At 39.9% G+C, this 22,510-nt stretch overlaps 1 protein-coding gene across 1 annotated transcript in view; it reads right to left on the bottom strand.

The window, feature by feature from the left end:
- GADL1 (glutamate decarboxylase like 1) overlaps window positions 1–22,510 on the bottom strand; it is an 81,779-nt gene that overhangs the window by 49,172 nt on the left and 10,097 nt on the right. The window contains exons 2-9 of the mRNA XM_054160936.1: window positions 21,112–21,281; window positions 20,197–20,323; window positions 18,400–18,490; window positions 17,528–17,634; window positions 15,219–15,334; window positions 8,267–8,346; window positions 8,110–8,164; window positions 4,392–4,508 (exon numbers count right to left, since the gene is read on the bottom strand). Coding sequence (XP_054016911.1) covers window positions 4,392–4,508; window positions 8,110–8,164; window positions 8,267–8,346; window positions 15,219–15,334; window positions 17,528–17,634; window positions 18,400–18,490; window positions 20,197–20,323; window positions 21,112–21,281 — 863 coding nt within the window. The remainder of the gene's footprint in view (window positions 1–4,391; window positions 4,509–8,109; window positions 8,165–8,266; window positions 8,347–15,218; window positions 15,335–17,527; window positions 17,635–18,399; window positions 18,491–20,196; window positions 20,324–21,111; window positions 21,282–22,510) is intronic.

Below are 22,510 nucleotides of genomic sequence, written 5' to 3' on the forward strand. Positions count from 1 at the left end.
ACATCCTTGCTGAGGAAAGGAGTGCTTCACAATCTACAAGGTGAAACCTAAGGCAGGAAATTATTTGTCTCAGATTTCAGTAATCCTGTGGTGGAACCGTGACTTGAAACTGGGTTTTCACAAGTAGCCTAAATTTGCCATGTTATGGGAAGCCAATCCAACTGAACTTCTTATTCATAGACAAATTTTTTCTCTTCTCAGCCTATGATTCAAAGCCAAAGCAGTCACCAAGTTATGCCCCAATTGTCACAATCCATAAACAATCCACTGATATATCATTTATCTTTACAAAATTTGCATCCAAGGGTGTCTGTCTGTTCATACTGTCTCTGAAAAACAGGACTAGAAAAAGGCCTTCAAAAGGTCACCTTAACAGGCAAGATCAGCCATACTCATCCCATTTCTGTCAAACACTTGTCTTTTCTAGAGATTATTAATCAATGAACACATCCGACTTGTGATTAAAGTGAAAAGTCAGGTGCAGAGAGACATCAAGAGCTGCTGCCTCCTCAGCACTATTGGTGCTACTTTCTGCCTGTGTTCTAAAATCCTTGAACCACAGTACTAAAAGTGAATTTGAGCTCTATGATTCTTTACCCAGAAGTTCCGGGGGATCCAGGGCTGGCAAAAAAAATACCCCAACCAACATGCAAAAACACACCAATAAAAACTACCCTCAACAAAACCCAAATGTTAGAAGGCACCTAAAAAGACTAATACTCACTGGGTTTGTCTGGTTTTAAAGAGACCTGATTGAGGTCTACAACTACCTGAAGGGAGGCTGAAGCCAGATGGGGGTTGGTCTCTTCTCCCAGGCAATCGGCACCAGAACAAGAGGACACAGTCTCAAGCAGCACCAGGGGAGGTTTAGGCTGGATGTTAGGAAGAAGCTCTTCACAGAAAGAGTGATTGGGCATTGGAATGGGCTGCCCAGGAAGGTGGTTGAGTCACCATCATTGGAGGTGTTTTAAAAGAGACCGGATGAGGCACTTAGTTGATTAGATGGGGTTGGGTGATAGGTTGGACTTGATGATCTCAAAGATCTTATCCAACCTGGTTAATTCTATTCTATTCTAACTCTAATGACAGAGACTGACAACTTAGCCACTTAACTTGGGCTCATTGAAAATGTCACTCCTAAACGTTACCTCTTGTCATAGCTGCAGTAGTCAGAGGAACAGATTGCTCCTTTTCTTTTGGCAGCAGCTTTTAAAGCATCTGTAGACTATTACATATTGCCTCTTTTGTCTTTTCTAGCTTAAATAACGTCAGTGTTTTCTATCTTCCCTCATAACTTCTAGATACAGTTTTGCTAATCCTCACTGGTTTACTATTTTCTAATCTTTCTCCTGTAGATCCTTAACCTTCTTTAAACACAGCTTTTTATTTGGAAACAATCTAGATAAAGCAGATACAGAACAAGGAAGAAAAAGAGGATTGTATCTTCTTTATTCAGTTCCAAAAAAACATTTATCACTATTTGAAAACGCTTACTATCAGTCATTTGTGATGTACTGCAAACCCCAGATCTTTTTCTGAAGCTCTCTCTAGCCAACAATCCCCTGCCTATGTTTGTGCAGTTGACTGTTACAGCTTAAATTTAGAGCTGTATCTTTATTGTAGTCTAGCTTTGAAACTTTTTTCTTCAAACTGCCAAGATATTTTAGATTTCTAATCCAGTCCTTGCACTGCCTCTTACAAGAGTTTTATGTCATTATCAAATTTAGTCAGCATATTCTTTTTCATCCAAGTTATTATTGAAAATACCAGATAAATTCTAATCCTAGGATAGAACTTAGTGGAATCTTGCTCAAAATTTTCTCCCCTTTCAGCACTGAGCCATTTGCAACTGCTCTCTGGGTATGATTTTTTCCACCAGGTTTTCACTCAGTACCACAGCTGCAGCTTGGCATGTAAGGTGAGTGCCAAGAGGATGGAGCCAGACTCTTCTCAGTGATGCCCAGTGACATCACTGCCCCAGGGGCAGTGGGTGGAAGTTGAGGCATAGGATGTAAGGATGACAGAACACTGGCTGCCCAGGGGGCTTGCAGTGTCTCCCTCTCTGGAGATATTCAAAACCTGCATGGATGCATTCCTGTGTGACCTGGTATAGGTGATCTTGCTCTGGCAGGGCTGGTTGGACTGGATGATCTTTCAAGGTCCCTTCCAGCCCCTAACATTCTGTGATTCTTTCTCATGAGATATTGCAAAGACACAATAAAGATAACTGCTTCTTCTCAAACCATGAGGCTACAAGAGGAAGATAGATCGATCAAACTAGTCTGACATGTTTTGTTTACAACTAGTTCAGCTCAGAGTACTGCAGGGTAGCTCACAACACAATGAGTATCACCTCTGTCCCATGCAATATAGTAGATTTCACATACCTAGTTACCAATTGTTACATATACAACAAACTGCTTAGAGATAAGCAATGGGAATCACAGCATTTGCAGTGATTAACTACATCAGCCAAGAAAACAGATCAAACCTCTTTTTCTGTACTAGCCTAGCCATAGGAAAAAGAAAAGTCAAAGTAAGGACCAGCAGGGCAGAAATATTCATATGGAGTGTTTAAAGCTCCATGAACACAACACATGACATACACAAGTGCTGGAGGTTGAGCACTTTTTGATGCAAAGTAATTAAGAAAGGCATCACAGTTGTACAATAGAATGCAATAAGCAACTGGAATGCACATATGGATACATAATATGCACAACATAAGCCTGGTTATAGTCTCTGCACTTGGGCTGTTGAATGGCTTTACTCATGACACAGTCTGGGCTTCTTCCTTAAATCCCTTTTCCTCTTTAGGTTTGTCTCTATGTGAGAGCTTATCTACTATTTCTGACTTTACTGAAATTTATCTTCCTGAATCCCAGTGATTTTATATTGACATTCTGCCTTTTGTGCTTCCTGAGGATCATGAGATTTATCATTTCCTATTTAATGAAAAGAGGCTCCCTAAGGCAAAGATATCAATTTTGGGGATCAGAAAATATTCTGAAATGAGATACATTAGTGTAAATCTGGAAATAACACCACTGACATTCTTAGAAGATATTCTTATAAACAGCTCTTGAGACCCTTTGCAGTAGATAATGCTGATTCCCAACAACACACAAGTCATCCTAAATTAGACAGAATGCTCCCTATATTTTTACCTTGGTTTTAATTGTACTGTAATCTTTTTCTCCTCCAAACTTATAGGACCAAACAGCAGTACTCACTTGTTGTAACTCAGACTGCATAACATGTAAATCATTGAAAAAGAAGCCAGACCTCTCAAAGGAAAGCAGATCCTAAAAACATTCCAAAAGCCTTGCCTATAAAGCTAGAGGGAGGTATGCTTGCTTAAAAACAAAGGGGAAAAAACATCCAGCTCCTTACTGCATTTCTTGGACACTTTCTGAATGGCAAATGCCTGGTCTAACTCTACCTTTTCACATATTATATTTCTAATGGTTCTGAGTGGAAAAAAAAAAAAAAAAGGCTCACATTATGAAACATAGTATGTTCATGATACCATAGCACATTTGTGTACACCTGTAGGCCAGATGTTACTCACATGGAAAGCTTTCAGTCTTTTTCCCATACCCTACTCTCAAATACATCTAGAAATTTTAAATGAAAGAGGCTGAGGGGGCTAGGGTTGCTTAGCCTGGAGAAGAGGAGGTTCAGGGGAGACCTTATTGCTCTCTACAACTACCTGAAAGGAGGTTGTAGACAGGTGGGGGTTGGTCTCTTCTTCCAGGCAACCAGCACCAGAACAAGAGGACACAGTCTCAAGCTGCACCAGGGGAGGTTTAGGCTGGAGGTTGGGAAGAAATTCTACACAGAGAGATTGCCCATTGGAATGGGCTGCCTGGGGAGGTGGTGGAGTCACCATCATTGAAGGTGTTTAGGAGGAGGCCTGATAGGGTGCTTGGTTGCATGGTTTAGTTGATTAGGTAGTGTTGGATGATAGGTTGGACACAATGATCTCAAAGATCTCTTCCAACCTGGTTTATTCTATTCTAAACACACCACAATCCTAATGTTTTTATTTGCCAATAAAACACTGAAAGAATTCAAAGTTATATTTATATATAATCACCCCTGAAACATTTTTTAGGAGGTTGAAAGAAGAAGAAACTAATTTTCAAATGGTTTTGAAATAGTTGGAAAATTACAAAACAGTTTTCAATGCTTGTCACAACCAAATTATTTACTGTTTTTCACCACATGTAACAGAGAAATTAGAACATACTTCCAATATTTTTTACATAAAAAAAACAGATCTTATTAAAGCCCAACTTGATTCTACAGGAAACATCAACAGTCAAAAGAAAAATAGCCATTATAAAACCCAGCAATGTCAAACAAAACTGCACAGTACAAAAACTCACGTCAACATGAAGCCAGAGGCCATGCTTTTCACAGATATTGGCAATTTTATCCAGAGGATCAAACGCTCCCAGCACTGTTGTGCCTGCCGTAGCACAGACTAGAAATGGTGCAGACCCCTGCAACAGTATTCAAAACAGGAAAAAGAAAAATTGTCATTTGCGGTGCTCCTTTCCTCTAGTGTGTCTTCAGAGCTAAAGTATGAAAAGGTCTAGGACAGCCTACATTTCAGTGTCCAAGCAGAAAGTACTGTATGTAAAAGTGCTGATAGTTAAAAAGCAAACAAACAAAAAACCAAAACCAAACACACACAAACAAATGTTTAAAAAAAAAAAAAGAAAAAACAACACACAAGCATTTTCCATTTCCAGTTAACATGATCTCAGGGCAGACTTCACCTTCAGATTGTTTCAACAGGTGCAACTTCTGTCAGTATCAAAACATATCTGATATTTGATCTCTCTCTTTATACACCGATTTTCAGTTCTCAGTCTTCTGAACAAAATGCAGCAACTAGCTCAGCCAGCAGGCTGTCCATGCAAGGAAAGGGCTTATCCCTCCAGGGCTTCCACCTGCACTGTCTCTACAATGACCCTTTTCTTGTCTTCTGTTGGGGAGCACCATTTGCATTTGGCAGCACTGGCACACACCACTACTAGGAGAGTCACCATCACTGTCTGCCCCTCATGCCTGATCTACAGCAAAGCACTGTTCTTTTGCTTTTACCCATTTAGAACACAGGAAGGTTTGTAGATAACTGAAGATTACAAGAGAGACTGCTGGGTATCTCATACAGGTGGGATAAGCAAAAAATTTGTCAGGTTGCAGTCCATCAGAAGCCACCCCTTTTGGTTTCATTGGCTTTGCTGATTGCTTTCCCACTCAGCTAATAGCATGGGTGCAATTACAATAGCAGACAAGGCCACGTATCAGATATATCTGCCTGTACCTACTTCAGATCAGAAACTGAAACTACAGAAGAATAGCCTGGAGTAGAGGAGGGTCAGGGGAGACCTTATTGCTGTCTACAACTACCTGAAGGGAAGTTGTAGCCAGGCGGGGGTTGGTTTCTTCTCTCAACATAGCAAGAGGACACAGTCTCAAGCTGCACCAGGGGAGGTTTAGGCTGGATGTTAGGAAGAAGTTCTTCACAGAAAGAGTGATTGGCCATTGGAATGTGCTGCCCAGGGAGGTGGTGGAGTCACCATCCCTAGAGGTGTTTAAGAAGAGACTGGATAAGGAACTTGGTGGCATGGTTTAGTTGATTAGATGGTGTTGGGTGATGGGTTGGACTTTATGATCTCGGAGGTCTTTTCCAACCTGGTTTATTCTATTCTAACTCATGAAATCTGCAACAGCTCCATGAAACTGCTGATACTAGCCCTAGCAATGACTCTATGGTCTCACTTGTTGGTAAACATATGCTGAGGGAACTTAACCTCTCTGCTTGTTTCAGCATCTGGCCCACAGCATAAAAATGCAGTTACTGAAGTTATTAGATTGTACAATCAGGGATCCCTGGAATTCATCTGCAGTGAATTAAATCTCTCAGATGATGGAAATCTCTGTTGATGTAACTAATTGAGACTCCATGGAGATCAGACATCAGCAGAAAAGTCACACTCTACACGAGTCAAGTAAATTCACTTGAAATAAGGTTGCTCTTTGCAAAAAAAGTGCCACTTCTAAAACAGAGACAAGCTTGATTCAGGGTTTACACTGACATTTTTACTTCAACAGTGCAGAGGACTGTTGGAATGGCATATAATTATGATTTATTAGTATTTTTACATTTCTTTAGGAGCTGTTACAGCAGTGAAAAGTAACCTTGCAATGAATTCATATTTATCCCATACATTCACAAAGAATTACTAGTACAATCTACCACAGAAGTCAATCAAGCTTACAAATCAGCCTGAAGCTCAAGCACAAAATGCTTGCAAGTGAGGCACAGATTTATCTGCTGCACCTAGTTTCTGTTAGCTACACCATTCCCCAACAGCTACAAAGTCAAAGGTCCCCCAGCAAGCAGCAGGTAGTATGACTGAATACGGGGACAAGACTAGGACCTCTACAAATTCCAAAGACTGTTACCCTTACATTTCCCCATCAAGAAGGGAATCAAACTTATTCTTCTAGTTAAATAAATCTTCCTGACTACACTCTTCAAAAAGAGGCCTAAGACTTTCCTACTCAGTGATCACTTGGTGCTTTATATTACTAGCAAATGCATCCTCCATTGTCTAGACATTAGAACATTTACTGTAATTTACTGAAGTGTCCTTCTGTAAAAAGTTGTCAAGTAGCAATTTAACAAGGACAGACACTTACTGAAGCTCTGATGAAACTAAACCCTTCCAATATACCTGTAACTCCCATTAAAATGCAATGAAAGTGTTTTCTGGTAAGCAGAGCATTTTAACATAGATGATGTTTTTAAATTGCAGAGCACCATACTGAGACGGACCTTTAAAAAAAATCATAAATGCCACAGTTTTTCAAATAACCATTAAAATTATTCCTACACCAAAAAGCAAATTCTGTTTTTGCAGGAGCAAAGAGTTCATTCTGCTGTCAGCCTGCTTCCTCTTCCTCCATTTTATTTCAGTCCTTTTTTTCCTCCCAGCTTCCTCAAATGAGCAAAGTACAGATTGTCTTTCACAGATAATGCAAAGCACAGGAAGAGGCAGGCAAATTTTCTAGGTCATTGGGGCCACCATCTGTCAATAGTTACACTATCTAACATGAAACTCACAAAAGATATGGTTGTTTGGCAGATACATACATAAATCAGATCTTAGTGAAAGTTGCTGTGGTCATGCCAGTGAATGACAGAACAGTACTGCCCTGGCTTTTTTATCAAACACATAAACTGGTTTTCCAAGATAGCATTCCATTGTAGGTTATCATCCACACCATAGGCACTGCACCAGTCACTGGGTATTCACAGATCATGAACTAAGCACTGATCTGTGAACTGTACCACTCTGATACGCAAGTTGAAACTAATAAAGGTGAGCTAAGCTAAAAGAATATACTCTGTGCCTTAGAACTCACATTCAGACCTCCAAGCTCTCTAAAAATCTATCATGTTGACTGGAATAAGTGCTGTTTTACAGATCATGGAAGCATATGTTGTCCAAGCGCACACATAAGTACATTTCCAAATGCTGGCCTTTAACTTTCCACTTGACAAGGTCCCTGGGGTAAAAGAGGCACTGGGTGGAATCTCTGTACTCTTGCTACAATATTAGAAAGGACCAAGTTCAACATTTGTATCTTGTATGACAGTTTTGAAAACTAAGCCACATGTTACAGGTATTGCAGAGTGCAGAAGTGCTCTCTGCTGTAATTACAGCACTATCTGCTATAATTAAAACCCTACAATTTCCCTCTGTCATTTAGGTACAACAAATACTGCACCCACTTAAGAAAGGAGCAGGGACAAGAGGAATCCTAGACAAAATACTACTAATATTTCAGAGTGGTGATGTACTCAGGACTTTTATTCCACCCTGTGGAATTTTTCTCCCTTTGAAGAGTCTTGGCTTTCTCCACAAGTTTATGGCAAACAGGTTAGAGCTGTGAGAAAGACATGGTAACATTAACAGCCCTATTTTTAAGATTTTTGCTCACTCTTGGTCTGTCTTTTTTTCACACAAGCACACAGTCTGCATACGCTTCTCCTCTCTCCTTCAAGCTCTCTTTCCCCCCTCTCACCTCTTTCCTGGCCCGCTGGACTTGTTTCTCCAGTTCCTCAGGTATCATCTTACCTCTAAGGGACACAGATTTAAAACTTTTTCAGTTACATACAAGCAGGTTGGTAATACACAGCAGTACTGCACTTTAAAAAAGGCTCAGACATCTGATTGCTTACCTGTCATCTGTTTTGATGAAGTAAACATTCTCTGTACCAATACCCAGGAAGGAGGCTGCCTTTTTCATGGAGTAATGACACTAAATAAAAGAGGCATGAAAAAAAATTGAGTATGCACTGTAAACAGCATATCCTAACACAAAAATCAAACTGAAAAAGCTACACAGCGCCAACACCACTATGTATTTAACAATGACAAATGCTGATGACTGGGGAAAAGAGACAGTGGGATCAAGTGCACCATCAGCAAGTTTGCAGATGATACCAAGCTAAGCAGTGCTGCCAATATGCCAGAGGGACCTGGACAAGATGAAGAAGTGGGCCCAGGTGAATCTCATGAGGTTCAATAAGACTATGTGCAGGGTTCTGAAACAATCCTCACTATCAGCACAGACTGAGGGATGAGGTAGTAGAAAGCAGCCCAGTGGAAAAGGACTTCGGGCTGCTGAGAAGCTGGACATGAGCAGACAGTGTGCACGTGAAGCCCAGAAGCCAAATCACATCCTGGGCTGCATCCAAAGCAGCATTGCCAGCAGATACAGAGAGGTGATTCTGCCACTTTGCTCTGGTGGGACCCCACCTGGAGTACTGTGTCCAGCTCTGGAGCCTCCAATATAGGTAAGACATGGACCTGATGAATTGAGTTCCAAAGGAGGGCCACAAAAATGATCAGGGGGTTGGCACACCTCTGCTACAAAGACAGGCTAAGGGAACTGGAGTTGTTCAGCCTGGAAAAGAGAAGGCTCTAGGGAGACCTAATAGCAGCCTTCTAGTGCCTGAAGGGGTCCTACAGGAAGGATAGAGAGAAACTGTTTACAAAGGCCTGCAGTGATAGGACAAGGGGCAATAGCTTCAAACCAGAGAAGAGCAGATTTAGATTAGATGTTAGGAACAAGTTGTTTACCATGAAGGTACTGAAATACTGGAACAGGTTGCCCATGAAGGTGGTTGGGGCCCCACCCCCGGAGATAGTCAAAGTGAGACCCAACAGGGCTCTGGGCAGTGTGATCAAGTGGAAGATGCCCCTGCTTACTGCAAAGGGGGTTGGACTAGATGACTTTCAGAGGTCCCTTCCAACCCAGACCATTCTAGGAAAACACAATTTTTAAAAAGCACACTGCGCCACTTTTTAAAGTCTGGGATGCAAACAAACCCCCACTCTGTTCCATGCAATTTTTTTGAAAGCTGGTTCTGCACTACAATGAAAAGTAAACATCACCAAAGTGTCATCAGGTAAGAATTATTAACTGTTTCCACACATATTAATAGAACTGAGTGAAAAGTATCAATAACCTGGAACAGGTTGACCAGGGAGGTGGTAGAAGCCCCATCCCTAGAGGTTTAGAAGGCAGGCTGGATGTGGCTCTGAGCAACCTGATCTAGTGTGAGGGGTCCCTGCCCATGGCAGGGGAGTTGGAACCGGATGTTCCTGGAGGTCCCTTCCAACCCTAACAATTCTGTGATTCTATGACAAATGCAAGTTACGAAATGTACAATAAGAAAGGTCCGAAGGCTATTGAAGCAACTGATGGGGCTGAAAGCCCTTAAACACCACTTATTGAAAACTGGACCTGTAATTAGGATGCATCTTATGACACATCTAGAGCCTCTGCCACTTTATCCTGCTAATTTTTCTATGTGCTTTCTCTAAATACCAGCTGCTGGCCACTGCCAGAGACGGGATACTATGTTATGCTGACCTTTGGTCTGATCCAGCAGCTCTATTCGCAGGATCAAGGAGCTCAAGTCCCGAGCTTTACCAAAGCCTTTAGATGCAGTACAATTTGTACTTTCAAGGCTTTCAAAGTACTATCTCTGCATTAAAAAAAAACAACCATGGTGTTGTGAAGGTTGTTCACATGAATGGGAATCTTAGAAGCCCTTATGAAAGCAAGAGGACCTTAGACAGGACACAGTGTATTTACAAATATGGATGCTGCCAAAGGTTCCAGGAAATGAAGTCACTATTCAGCAAAGAATTTTAGCCAGGTCTCATCACAGAGACATCTTTGAATGAGTACACACAGCCACCTTTGCACTGAACAAAGGGCATTAGTGTATGAAGCCATTAAGTGAGTGCAGAAGAGGCCTCTTCACCCACTAAAAGGATGTTAGAAGTGGGTGTTTATTCAATTAGAAGATGGTAAAATGGTTCTAGTAAGGATAGTCAAGCCCACTGTCTATTTTATATTTTTTATAAGCTTTTGGTTAAGCCAATATTCAAAGGTCTATTTTACCCTATTTCCAACAGTCAACAGGCTGCTCAGTGGGGTTTTGGAGTCTCCTGCTCAGGAGGTATACAAAACCCACCTGGATACTTTCCTATGTGATCTGGCATAGGTGATCCTGCTCTGGCAGGGGGGGTGGACTAGATGATGTTTCAAGGTCCCTTCCAACCCCTGACATTGATGCTTTGATGTCTATTAAGGACCTGCTCTACTGTGGATCCTGTTATTCCAGCATTAGGACATTTTGTCTTAATTCCAGAATACGAGTATGCTGATCTTGGCTTAATCCATCTTCAAGACAGGCCTGGGAATTCAAGATAGAGTAGCCTTCTTAATCGGAAGATGGTTTTGGATGTCAAAACCACTCTGAATAACCTGCAGCACTCCAAATGCCTACCCACTCGTAATAACGGGGTCAGATTTGAGAGTATGCAGCATCTCACAGGACTACACAGTTCTCATAATCAAAATCATCCAGAGTTATCTCTGCTTGTCTTGAAAAATAAAAACTGGCTCTTTTTCACATTATTACTGAAGAGTCAAAATAGCATATACTCCAGCAACTACAAAGATGTCAAGAGTTGTTACTTTTCATACAGGAGGTGAAGCCAGGTGGTTAATTGCTTTTCTTCCAGAGAGTTCATACAAATGCAGTTACTGCAGAACATAATTATGAACAATGTACAACATTTGAACGTGTGGGCATGAATATATTAAGGGTATTAAAGCATGTCACGCTTATTTTGATGAGATGGATCATCTCAAAGGGCTCTTTTTCTTTTTGACAAATAGGTTTCCCCACACCATCACCCACTTTTTAAATAAAGGCATACAAAGACACTCTCTGATACTATCAGGTAGTTTTAGGCAAGCTCAGGTTTATGACATGACACATCCAGAAAGCCTTTAGGACCCATTCAGCTTGTTACAAGAAAAACAACACACATGGGTGGATAATTAGTCTTACATTACATCAAATTACATCCATAATGGTGATAATAGTTGTAGAATGACTGCGTGTTGTTCAGTCAAAGTTTGGAGGTGTTTTCAACTGAGCAGTGAATCACTTAACATGCAAGTTGCCTCCATCACTGTGTTTTTTATCTAGTAGGTTCAAATGAAAGGTATGAATCACCAGGAATAACCAGATTGCTCCAAATTGGGAAAGCAGTAAACCTGTAAATTAAGTACAATAGTAAACAAGAAATCTTATTATTAAAAAAAGGCATAGGGGACTGGGAGAAAGGAGAGGCCTGAGAAACTATCCCAAAAGCAGAGGGGGAAAAGAACAACAAAGGGAATATCAAAACAAAACAGGCTGCAAGACACATTCACACATTTTTTTCCTCACCCACACATGTACTTCTGCACCCATTGGAAAATTCTGCCAAGTTTTCAGTAGGACAGAAAAGGAACAAGACTTATACTACTATACAGAGTTGGAATATGGTTTCATGGATGAAAAAAGCAGTCTCTAAGTTATACTGATCAAAAACACACAATAATTTCTCCCCCCCCCCCCTTATCATTACCAAAGCCATTACACTAAATTACACACCACATCAAGGAAAAAAAAAAAATATATATATACCAGAGAACATTTAGCAGCTCCAGTCACAACACTGTCAACTAATTCACTTGTTCATAGTTCCCCTCCAAAAAAACATCAAACCCACACACAAATCCACATAAATTGTAGTATTTTTACCTACATTATATATATACATTTAAATAATTTCAAATATTGAGTTGAGATTACTCTTGCCATGTCTTTCCCAGTTTCATTTGGACACATTACTACAAATGGCTACAGACTGAGTAAGAATTTAACTTAAGCCTTTGAGCACAAGGTCAAATTGGAATAAGGCCTTTAAGATGTGCTGCTGCTATTATGTAACTATAGCTACACAGTTCATTCCTTAATAATGTTTGCAGAGACAACGTACTGTACTTCTCCCCTGTTCTCATCAAACCAGAAGATAAATTTGTACTTTCTGATTTGGAAAAATCTTCCTAGAAACGTGATTGCATAAGGCAGTTAAATTATTATGAGATTGCTTTAATGCTCATTTCTGTTGTGATTTCAACAGAGGACAACACGGTGCATTAATGTTGCCTCTCTCACTTCATGATTTTCATTATGAAGTTGCACTGTAGAGGAGTTTTGTTTCACTGATCTGAAAAAACTTCTCATATCAGCATGCACATTTCAAAAGTTTACACATCCTCTTCTACCTTCTGTCACCCCAAATTCAGCAGATTCCTACCTTTTGGGTCAGAATAAGAGTTCAGATAGAATTCAAATGGCAAAAAGTGACAAAAACATGGGCTGATATCTATGACTACAACCAATCGCACATTCACAAATGGAGACATAATTTCTTTACTACTGCTACCATCTCCAGAGGACTCACTCTGTGCAGTGCAGCAAGAGAACCACAGAACAGTTGCATAAACTGTGTTCATGGTATATCTCCATAATTTTAAGTAGCTAAACATTTTACTCACAAAGACCAGGGAGCCTTTTTATTCCTGAAGGGCAAACAGAGCACATAAGGATCTTGGGTATGCATTAAACATACTCTTTCACATTATCCAAAAAATACATAGCCCCAGATCACATAAAATCAGGTACTTGATAAGCCCATGCATCCTAGTCTACAGCAAGGCAACTCTTCCAATCTGATATGTGCCAGACTGAAACACTGGGACTTACCAACTACAAGCAAAAAAGTGTTCATCTGAACAGCGTTAAAGCCAAGCCCTGAAAGTCACACAAGTAAGTGCCTCTGAGCAGGCATGTGTGTCGACTCCTAATCAGCACTCAGTTTGTTATAGCATCATGGCTTCTTTTCTTTTTCCCCTTCCATCATTTGCTTCTCCAGTTTTATCTTCAGAAGTATAAAGGCACAACATTACAACTGTATGACAAGCACTTATGCACTTATCCTTAGTGAGGGCCCTTTATTCACAACGTGATATATCTGAGAGAAACAGATTTGTGAAATATAACCTATAACTTACAAATTATAGCATAACTTGGATTCAGTACAGGTGGACCTAAAATAAGTATATCATGAATAAGTACATCTTCTCCCTCACTCTCTCAGCCATAAATAAAAACTAGAGATCTTAGACCATAGCCACAGTGCTTAACTACTAAAAGTGGCAGCTTTACAGCAAGTGATTATCAAGTACTAAGGATAACATGGTTTTGTGAATCAAGCAAAGTATGAGATAAAGATCATTGCCTCACAAATCATTGACCAATTTACTTTTCCTCATCAGTTTTGGTCTTTCTGGTGAAGCAAAGCCATCAAACTAAAACTATTCTGGGTGTCAAATAAAACTACTTCTATCATGAAATTAAATGCTTGGTTTAGACTACGAGGCTATACATTTTAGTTCAACCTGGCAATGAAATAAAATGTTATTTCATGATTAAAATTCTACGTGTTTTACTTTAAAAGCATTTATGGACTGTTTCAATCAATTTTTTTCCCCCTCAACTATCTAAAAGATGAAATAAGCATGAATTGGCCTGCCATTTCATACACACATTTATTAGAAAGAAAAAACAGATACACAGACAGATATATTTTGCTTGGAAAAGGAAAATAAAAGGAAAAGGAGAAAAGGAAAAAAAAAATCCAAAACCTCTTTATTTAGGCCATTTGGATTAATTTCAAAACATATATGCCATCTTGGACAGCTTATGCAATTCTTTAATCCCTCTGCCCTCTTCAAAATAAACCTTGCTTGTATTTACGCTACAAACTGTTCAGAGCATAAACTTAAGAGCTAAAATTATTCTAGTAACTTTCCTAGTACTACAAGATTCCCACTCCCTTATAGAGTGGAGCTAGAATAGAATAGAATAGACCAGACCGGATGAGACCTTCAAGACCATCGCGTCCAACCCATCATCCAACACCATCTAATCAACTAAACAATGGCACCAAGCACCCCATCAAGTCTCCTCCTAAACACCCCCAATGATGGCAACCCCATCAGTAACAACTCTGTCCCATCAAATGATAAACTGTGAAAACTGTGGGGACGAGTGAGAGGGGGGAAAAAAAAATTTAAAAGAAATAAATAAATTTTATTTTTAATTTATCTTCAGAATAAATGAATGTAACTCAATGTCCCACAGGCAGTTTAAACAGATTATTCAATAACTTAAATCACTGAAAATGTATCTAGTTTTAAAGAACTGTCTAAAGACCCAGCTGGTTTTTGCTGAAATGCTTTATAGTGGGTTTGGTTCTGCACCACAACCAATCTGTATCCAGACATGCCGCAGTGGAAGCTGCAGAGAGCCACTTCACAAGTCCACAAGTGCTCAGCTTAGTACAAATTAAATCTGCAGAAAATAACTTTTGACATCGAAAACCTACCTATGGCTCCTGCTAGACTTTATGCTGTGGGAAATCAAATGCGGCAGACTTCCACAAGAAACCACATCCATTCCACTTCAGGTTTGCCCCATGTGAAACCTATTTTTATATCAGTTTCCAAGAGCAGGAACAACTATATTTGTTTTCTGGAGACCAGGAGGCTTTTGCAGGAGTATTTACCATCAGACTCATTGACCTGCTCCAACATCCCACGCCAAACACTGATGGCAAATTTGTTGCACCAGTGTACTAACAGATAGGAAAATTACATAATTTTGCAGACACTGGAAAAATGAAGTTCAAGAAGCTTTGTTCTGTTTTTACCTCTTCTGAAGTGAACAGGACTAGCCTTGGCAAGCCTGAAAGCCCTTTCTCCTTGATCTCCGGAAAAAATTTGTATCTTGCCAAGTTCATAGCATACATATTAGAAACAGAGCCACCTGCAGAAAGAGACATACAAATAACATTAGCCACAGTCCTAGCACCTGTCCCATATCTGCATGCTCAGCCATTTATTAGAAAACACAAACCAACCACACATTTAGCCTACAGATAAATCATCACAAGTTATTTCCTCCCCAAAAGCCTACAAACATAAAATGAACTTCGAACATGCATGTATACAGGAAGTGTTTGAAAGCTTTTTTAGGATATACCTTGAAGACTTAGAACTATGCCCAGTACTACCCAACACAGAATACCCTGCAACACTTCTTTCCCATTTACACAGAAGCAGTACCAAGCTCAGCTACCTGCACCGGGTTCAGTTGTGGCTGCACCGTGCAGAACCTAAGGGAACTCTTGGGCAACCAGGCCTCTGAGTAATACAGCGTGAAAAAAAGCCACAGTGATTAGGAACTGAAAGATCTGCAAGCTAAGATCTGGACAAGTTTTATTCCCTAAAAAAAAACCAAAACCAACCAAAACTAAAATAGTAAGAAAAGCCCCTACATAAAACTAGCACCCAAAAAAAAGTACAATTCATTTATCTTCTGACAGTATCTCAGTGAGTTTTAATTAAGGTGTATAAGGAAGGATGCTACTAACAGTATCTGACACAAAAAAAAATATGTACCATTTAAAAATACATACCACTAATAAAATTAAGGGATTTTAGTTCATTTTTCTACTATTTACATGTAAGCTAGAATTACTGACTGTTTTGGTTTTGAAGGGAGGGGTTAAATCTATTTACTGAATTTCTCTTCTCCCCCCAGATTAGATAAAAAGTCTCACTTCTACCCAAATAATTTGTTATCCAAATCATCTGTGGAATAATGTCAGTATGCTTCATTATTTCAATGGAGTGGGCTGGAATTTTGCTTTACAGAACATCTGAAAACTGCAGCTTATCAAGTTAAAAAATACTTGGTTGGTTCTATCATAATATTATAAAAATACTATCAAAACTCAAAGGACTTAAGCTCATGACACATCCATTAGGATAAACTCTGGTTCCCATAGCTGATAGGCAGGATAGATCATAGAATCAATAAGGTTGGAAAAGACCTCAAAGATCATCAAGTCCAACCTGTCACCCAACACCTCATGACTACTGAACCATGGCACCGAGTGCCACGTCCAATCCCTTTCTGAACACCTCCAGGGAGGGTGACTCCACCACCTCCCTGGGCAGCACATTCCAATGCCTAACAGCTCTCTCTGTGAAGAACTTTCTCCTCACCTCAAGCCTAAACTTCCCCCTATACAGCTTGAGACTGTGTCCTCTTGTTCTGCTGCTGGGTGCCTGGGAGAAGAAACCAACCCCCACCTGTCTACAACCTCCCTTCAGGTAGTTGTAGATAGCCTGGAGAAGAGGAGACTCAGGGGTGACCTTATCACTCTCTGCAACTACCTGAAGGGAGGTTGTAGACAGACAGATGTTGGTCTCTTCTCCCAGGCAGCCAGTACCAGAACAAGAGGACACAGTCTCAGGCTGCGCCAGGGGAGGTTTAGGCTAGATGTTAGGAAAAAGTTCTATACAGAGAGAGTGACTGTCCATTGGAATGGGCTGCCGGGGAAGGTGGTGGAGTCGCCGTCATTGGAGGTTTTCAGGAGAAGACTTGATGGGGTGCTTGGTGCCGTGGGTTAGTTGTTTAGGTGGTGTTGGATTGGTTGATGGGTTGGACGCGATGATCTTGAAGGTCTCTTCCAACCTGGTTTATTCTATGTATCAATAAGGTCTCCCCTGAGCCTCCTCTTCTCCAGGCTAAACAATCCCAGTTCCCACAGCCTCTCCTCATAGGACTTGTGCTCGAGGCCTCTCACCAGATCAGTGCTCTCAGGCACCACTGTTGCTGTTTAGCAGGCAAACCAGCTCCCTGTCTGTCAACCAAACTGACTCAGTCCACTGAGGTTGTTGGTACTGTTAATAAGCTCAGGAAAAGCCTCTGTTACAAATGATTGATTTCCACATAATTCTATTTAATGTAGAACTGGTTTCAATCACTTGCCAATCATATTCACAGAATTATTACCAGAAACATAACAGAAACCTGGATTAAATAGTTCTATGTGCATATAATTGGAGTTTTGCATACATTTTCACATATTCTATACAAATACAATGTTCATGGAATTACTGGCATCAGTTGGTTTATAATGACTTGTTTTGAAGTCTGCACTGTTCCTACCTGGATTAAATATGCCATCACCTTCTTCCCAGCCTATGAACTCAATCATTTTCTTGATGACTGCTTCTTCCACCAACAGAAACACAGGAGATACTTCATAGGTGTATCTAGACAAAAATAAAAGCATCACGCTCGGTATTAAGGTTACAGAACTCACGCCACAGAATATTGCTTCAACTAGATAAAAGTTTCTTGCACCTTTCTCTAATCTATCAGAAATCAATCAACATCAGCAGAAATCTAAACTAAGAAACATTATAGGTCTGACCCAGTAGAACAATTGCTTAGTTCCTCACAGCATCACATTGACACTTCCACTCTCCAATCATACATCAGAGTTTGCTGTTAAAGTAGGTCACATGTTTAAATTTCAGTCATAATTAATGATTTATTGCAAGCAACACTCTCTTTTTCAGGCTTTACATTTGGAAGCAGACAGGTAACCATCTGCAATCAACTCCATACGCACACTTCAAAGGAAATTAACACCTGAATAAGTCTGATGTATCCATTTCTGTGCCCCAAGTAAAATAGAGGTCTTGGTTTAAAAGCATTGAAAAAACAAAGATCCCTCCCCTTAAGACCAACAACACAACCTAGGAAAAAAACCTCATCAGATTAGCCAACCTTCTGGTGAGCTACTCTGACAATCCAGTCTATTTTTCCCCTCCCACCTTCCTGCACAATTCCTATCTCCTCTGTATTACTGTAAACAGAAACCAGAAGCAGGGGAGGAACAAAACAAAAAAACCCACATACACCACCAAAAAAACAACCCCACACACCACAAAAAACCACCACCAACAAAAAAAGTCGTGTTGTTGCTAAAAGCATGCTAATTCATCATCAAGAGGATATAGAACTACACTTACACGCTTGGGTTTAATGCTTCTGTAATAAAACGAGCCACTAACGAGTAATAATCTATTCCAGCATACAGCTGATTAAAAAACCTCGGGTGACCTGAAAATACAGATGAAAAGCAAGCAGTGACAAAATATACATGAAAGGAGAGTATCTCACAAGCCCTCTCAGATCACTGCAAGCCACAATTCACTCCATCATTCAGTATTCTCTCGGCTTACTGTTCTTTTTATAGGTTAGGCAACCCTTTGAAAGCAAATTTAATAAGCACATTCAGGTCCAAAAATAACATTTGAGAGACATAAGTAGTACACAGAATGTTTGTTTTATAAACAAACAAAAATCAACCACAACAAAGAAACAAAACTCTTTTTGAGTATATACAGTGGCTTTTAACAGTGCTCTTGAGAGGCCACAATGGCCACAAACAACCGTATTTTGCTAAGCAGTAGAATACAGGAACATGTTGGTCCTAGGTAGCTGTGCCTGTGCTCTCACTTCAATCTCAGTATTGAGAGAGAGGGATAGTTAAACAGCTTGAAAACTTGCTGCAGACTTAAAATGACAGGAAAATTTGTTCACCTGCCTTGAAACACTAAGTTATAACTATAATATAACTCTACACTATTGCTGACTGTAAAAACAAGTCTGTTCAACTGTGGGATCACCACCTAAATTTCAATGCACAAGATAGTAAGATTTACATGTAAAACCAGGTATATTATATGGCTCCATTTATAGTATATAGGGCTCCAATAAATGTTAATACTTAGATCAAAGACTTTTTTCACAGCATATTTTTATATACATTTATATATATTTTAAAATGCATATATATAAATAAATACATATATATCTCATTCTTGGGGTGACAGTGTAACAAATTAAAATCTAAAGGCAATTTGCACAAGAGAAACCAAACACCTTCCAGTAACTTGAGCAATCATACAGCCTATTGTTAGCACACTCCCTTTCTAGATCACTGCTGCAGCTTTTCTAGGTTTTTTCAAAGGCATTCATTGACTTTCAAAATTGTTTTAGTTTTACTTTGAGGCAAGAGTGCATCAATAGCCTGGCAAGGATGACAGATGTCCTCCTTTCTTCTAGAAACACAGCCTAAACTATGCCACACCTGCAATCCTGAGCCACTGATCCACAGGGCTATATCCTGCACAGATGTTGCTCATCCTTTTTCACTAAAATGGAATTGTGCCACACAGACAGGCTGTCCATAGAGAATTAATCATGCAGAGATGTGGTGTACTGTCTGTGAAACACAACATGCTCTCTGTTCAGTCTCTAGAACAGGAATTACTACAGCAGGAATTTGCTACAGCAAACTAATGCCCTACAAGACAATTGCTCAAAAAGAGCAATAGTAATTGCAGGGTAATCATCGCTAGGAATGTATGAGGCCAATGATGGTTATTCTGCTCTCCAATCACTCAGACAGCAGCAAATCTCACACAAAGATCCTTTCTCCTTCCTGTTATGCTAGACTGATATATCACACCTGTCTAGGTAACTTTCACAAAACTTCAAAACAGAATCTGCCTTTATGTCAATGGCATTACAGGAATTGGGTTTGGATTAGTTTGCTATGATCACACATTTTAGTCAAATATATGGTGAACAGCATTCAAGGCCGACATCAGAAGCAGGGACAAATGTTTGCATACTTGCAGAGGCAGGCAGAAAACAAACACAGAGAACCCCAGTTTCCTGAAAGGTGACATAACTGTAATCATCATCCTGCCTTCCTAAATTAGCATACAAAATAACTTCACTAGAAATAGCATTCCTACTGGTTTTGACACTGTATTGTATAACATCCCGGCAGAGCTGCAAGAGCTTCTGATGAGATTCTCCTGCATCTCTGATTTCCAGGTCAAGAATCTGCTTCAGTGCTTCAGGGGCTTGCCATTCGCACACCTAGAGACAAGGTTGGAAGACAACAGAATGAACAGGTTTGCCAGGAGGAACAGGTTATAAAGAGACAAAGTAAGCACCACATTCAGCACTGGTTTCACAAAACTGCCTATTGCAGGACAGCATGTCATCAGAAAATATCTTCAGTAAACTGGTCTCATGGGTCTTGGATTTGAGTGTTAGGCATTGCTTGACCACAAGAGTGGGGAATGCTGGAAGGCAGAAAAGCATGAGGCCTGCAGGTCAAATTTCATCTTTAGCTAAGGATTTGTTATCACATCATTTTCAGATGCTGCTCTGCCAAGGAGTGGGAGCAACCAGTGAGAGCCCAAAGGCAAGCACAATTTATCTGCAGATCATCTTTTCCCATACAGATGCTTAAGCAGGGTTTCTGCAAAACCCATGTTTCCCTTTCACAGTGGTACCACATTCACTGCTCCTCCTTCTCCAGTAACACTGCCCCTGAGGAGCAAACAAATAACTTCCCCCATCCCAAACAAGAAAAACACTATACCATTTGTTATCTCGAAGAAAGTGAACATTGTACTCTGAGATGAAAAAATCCATTATTTTCTGGTAAATATGCACACTAATTATGTCATCGAAAGCACTTTATACTATGGTCTTTGTTAATTTGTAATGCTGTCCTTTTATTTCAGAACCAGGCACAAACTAGAAGCAATTCTGAGGCTAAGGTGCAATAAAATATAACGTATATAAAAAAATAAAATAAGTATCAATTTACCTCCCATATCTCTGTCACAATTCTCAAGAATGCTCTATGGCTTTACCTTTTCTGTTACATCATCAGCTTTCTGGATTATTTCTTCCATTATAATCTTACAGGCCTCTTCCACAAACTTCTCTCCTGCCTTTGAGTCCATTATTGGGCCATTTAAGATGATCCCATCCACCAGAACAGCATTCTTCTTCTGGAGCATGTCCTGTTTGCAAGTACCAACTGGAAGATAAAGAACTCACCATTAGAGTAAGACCTTAACAACTAAATCATAAACTGGAAAAAAACATATATACTCTTTCATTGCTGAAGGAAAAAATACACCTGGAGTTTTCACATGTACAGAAAGCCTAGTTTTCGGTTGTGTTTGCAAACAACCAACCCGATAAGTTACTTCAAACCTAGACTGTTATTACATAGGTAATAACAGCCTCATGTATGGTATCTACTGCTTTCTATAGCACACAAAATTACGCAAGGCACCTTCAAACAGGAAAACACAATTCTTGCCTACAACATGATACAGAAATAAAGTGCAAGATAATAGGCATTTTTAACTGAAAATGTTTCTCTTCACACGTCATCTCTCCTGCTCTCCTTTTCTCATGAAACAATTTTCAGCTTCATTTCCCTTGTCTTTATGCTGCTCCTTTCCACCAGCCAGTCCATGTGCTTTGAGCCATCTGCATCCTTTGCAAGGTGCATCACTGATCCACAAACCATGAAGGTATCAATAATCATATATCTATATTTTTCTCCTTTCTGCCCTTATTCTAGGTGCCCTCAGTTACTAATTAATTTGCTGTGCAGATTATTTTGTTTATTCACTTCTACAATGATGATGTCTTTCCCACCCCTCACCTTTATCTAAAAGACATACTCTCCTGACGTGCTCCATAAACACATTGCTACTTTCTCCTTTACATTACTTCTTGAAAGCACATCCAAGATGCCTTGATGACAGCGGCCAATAGCAGCAGTAACGTATCTATTTCATGTATTGATTTCATATGGCGAGATCAGGACTTCCATTTTAATCAATGTGAGGATAAAGATGAAAGTGAGCCATTTGGAGATACCAAGGGAACAGATATTTGTAACAGTATAGCACTGAGAGAAGTGGTAACTATTATATCCAAACTATCTGAGTTACATGTAGTTATCTGTCAACTCTCTCACCTTAGAATAGTTGATCTACGAAGCCAGGCAGTACTGCCTTGAAGGATTCTCTTAATCCACAGTGAGGATGGTAGAAGGGTAAAAATGTATGAAAGATAGAGTTGTTTTGGGTAGGGAATTTTAGCTTCTGCTACACTTTTTACACCAATTACAAAGTACAGAAGAAGAGGGGCTTTTCCACAGGTCTAATCAAACAACTGGATTTCCAGAAGGCTGTCAGACACTGCAGTCTGACACATTCATCATACTTATCATAATTACAGATCCTCATG

Source organism: Dryobates pubescens, chromosome 4, assembly GCF_014839835.1.
Source record: "Dryobates pubescens isolate bDryPub1 chromosome 4, bDryPub1.pri, whole genome shotgun sequence".
NCBI classification, from domain to species: Eukaryota; Metazoa; Chordata; class Aves; order Piciformes; family Picidae; genus Dryobates; species Dryobates pubescens.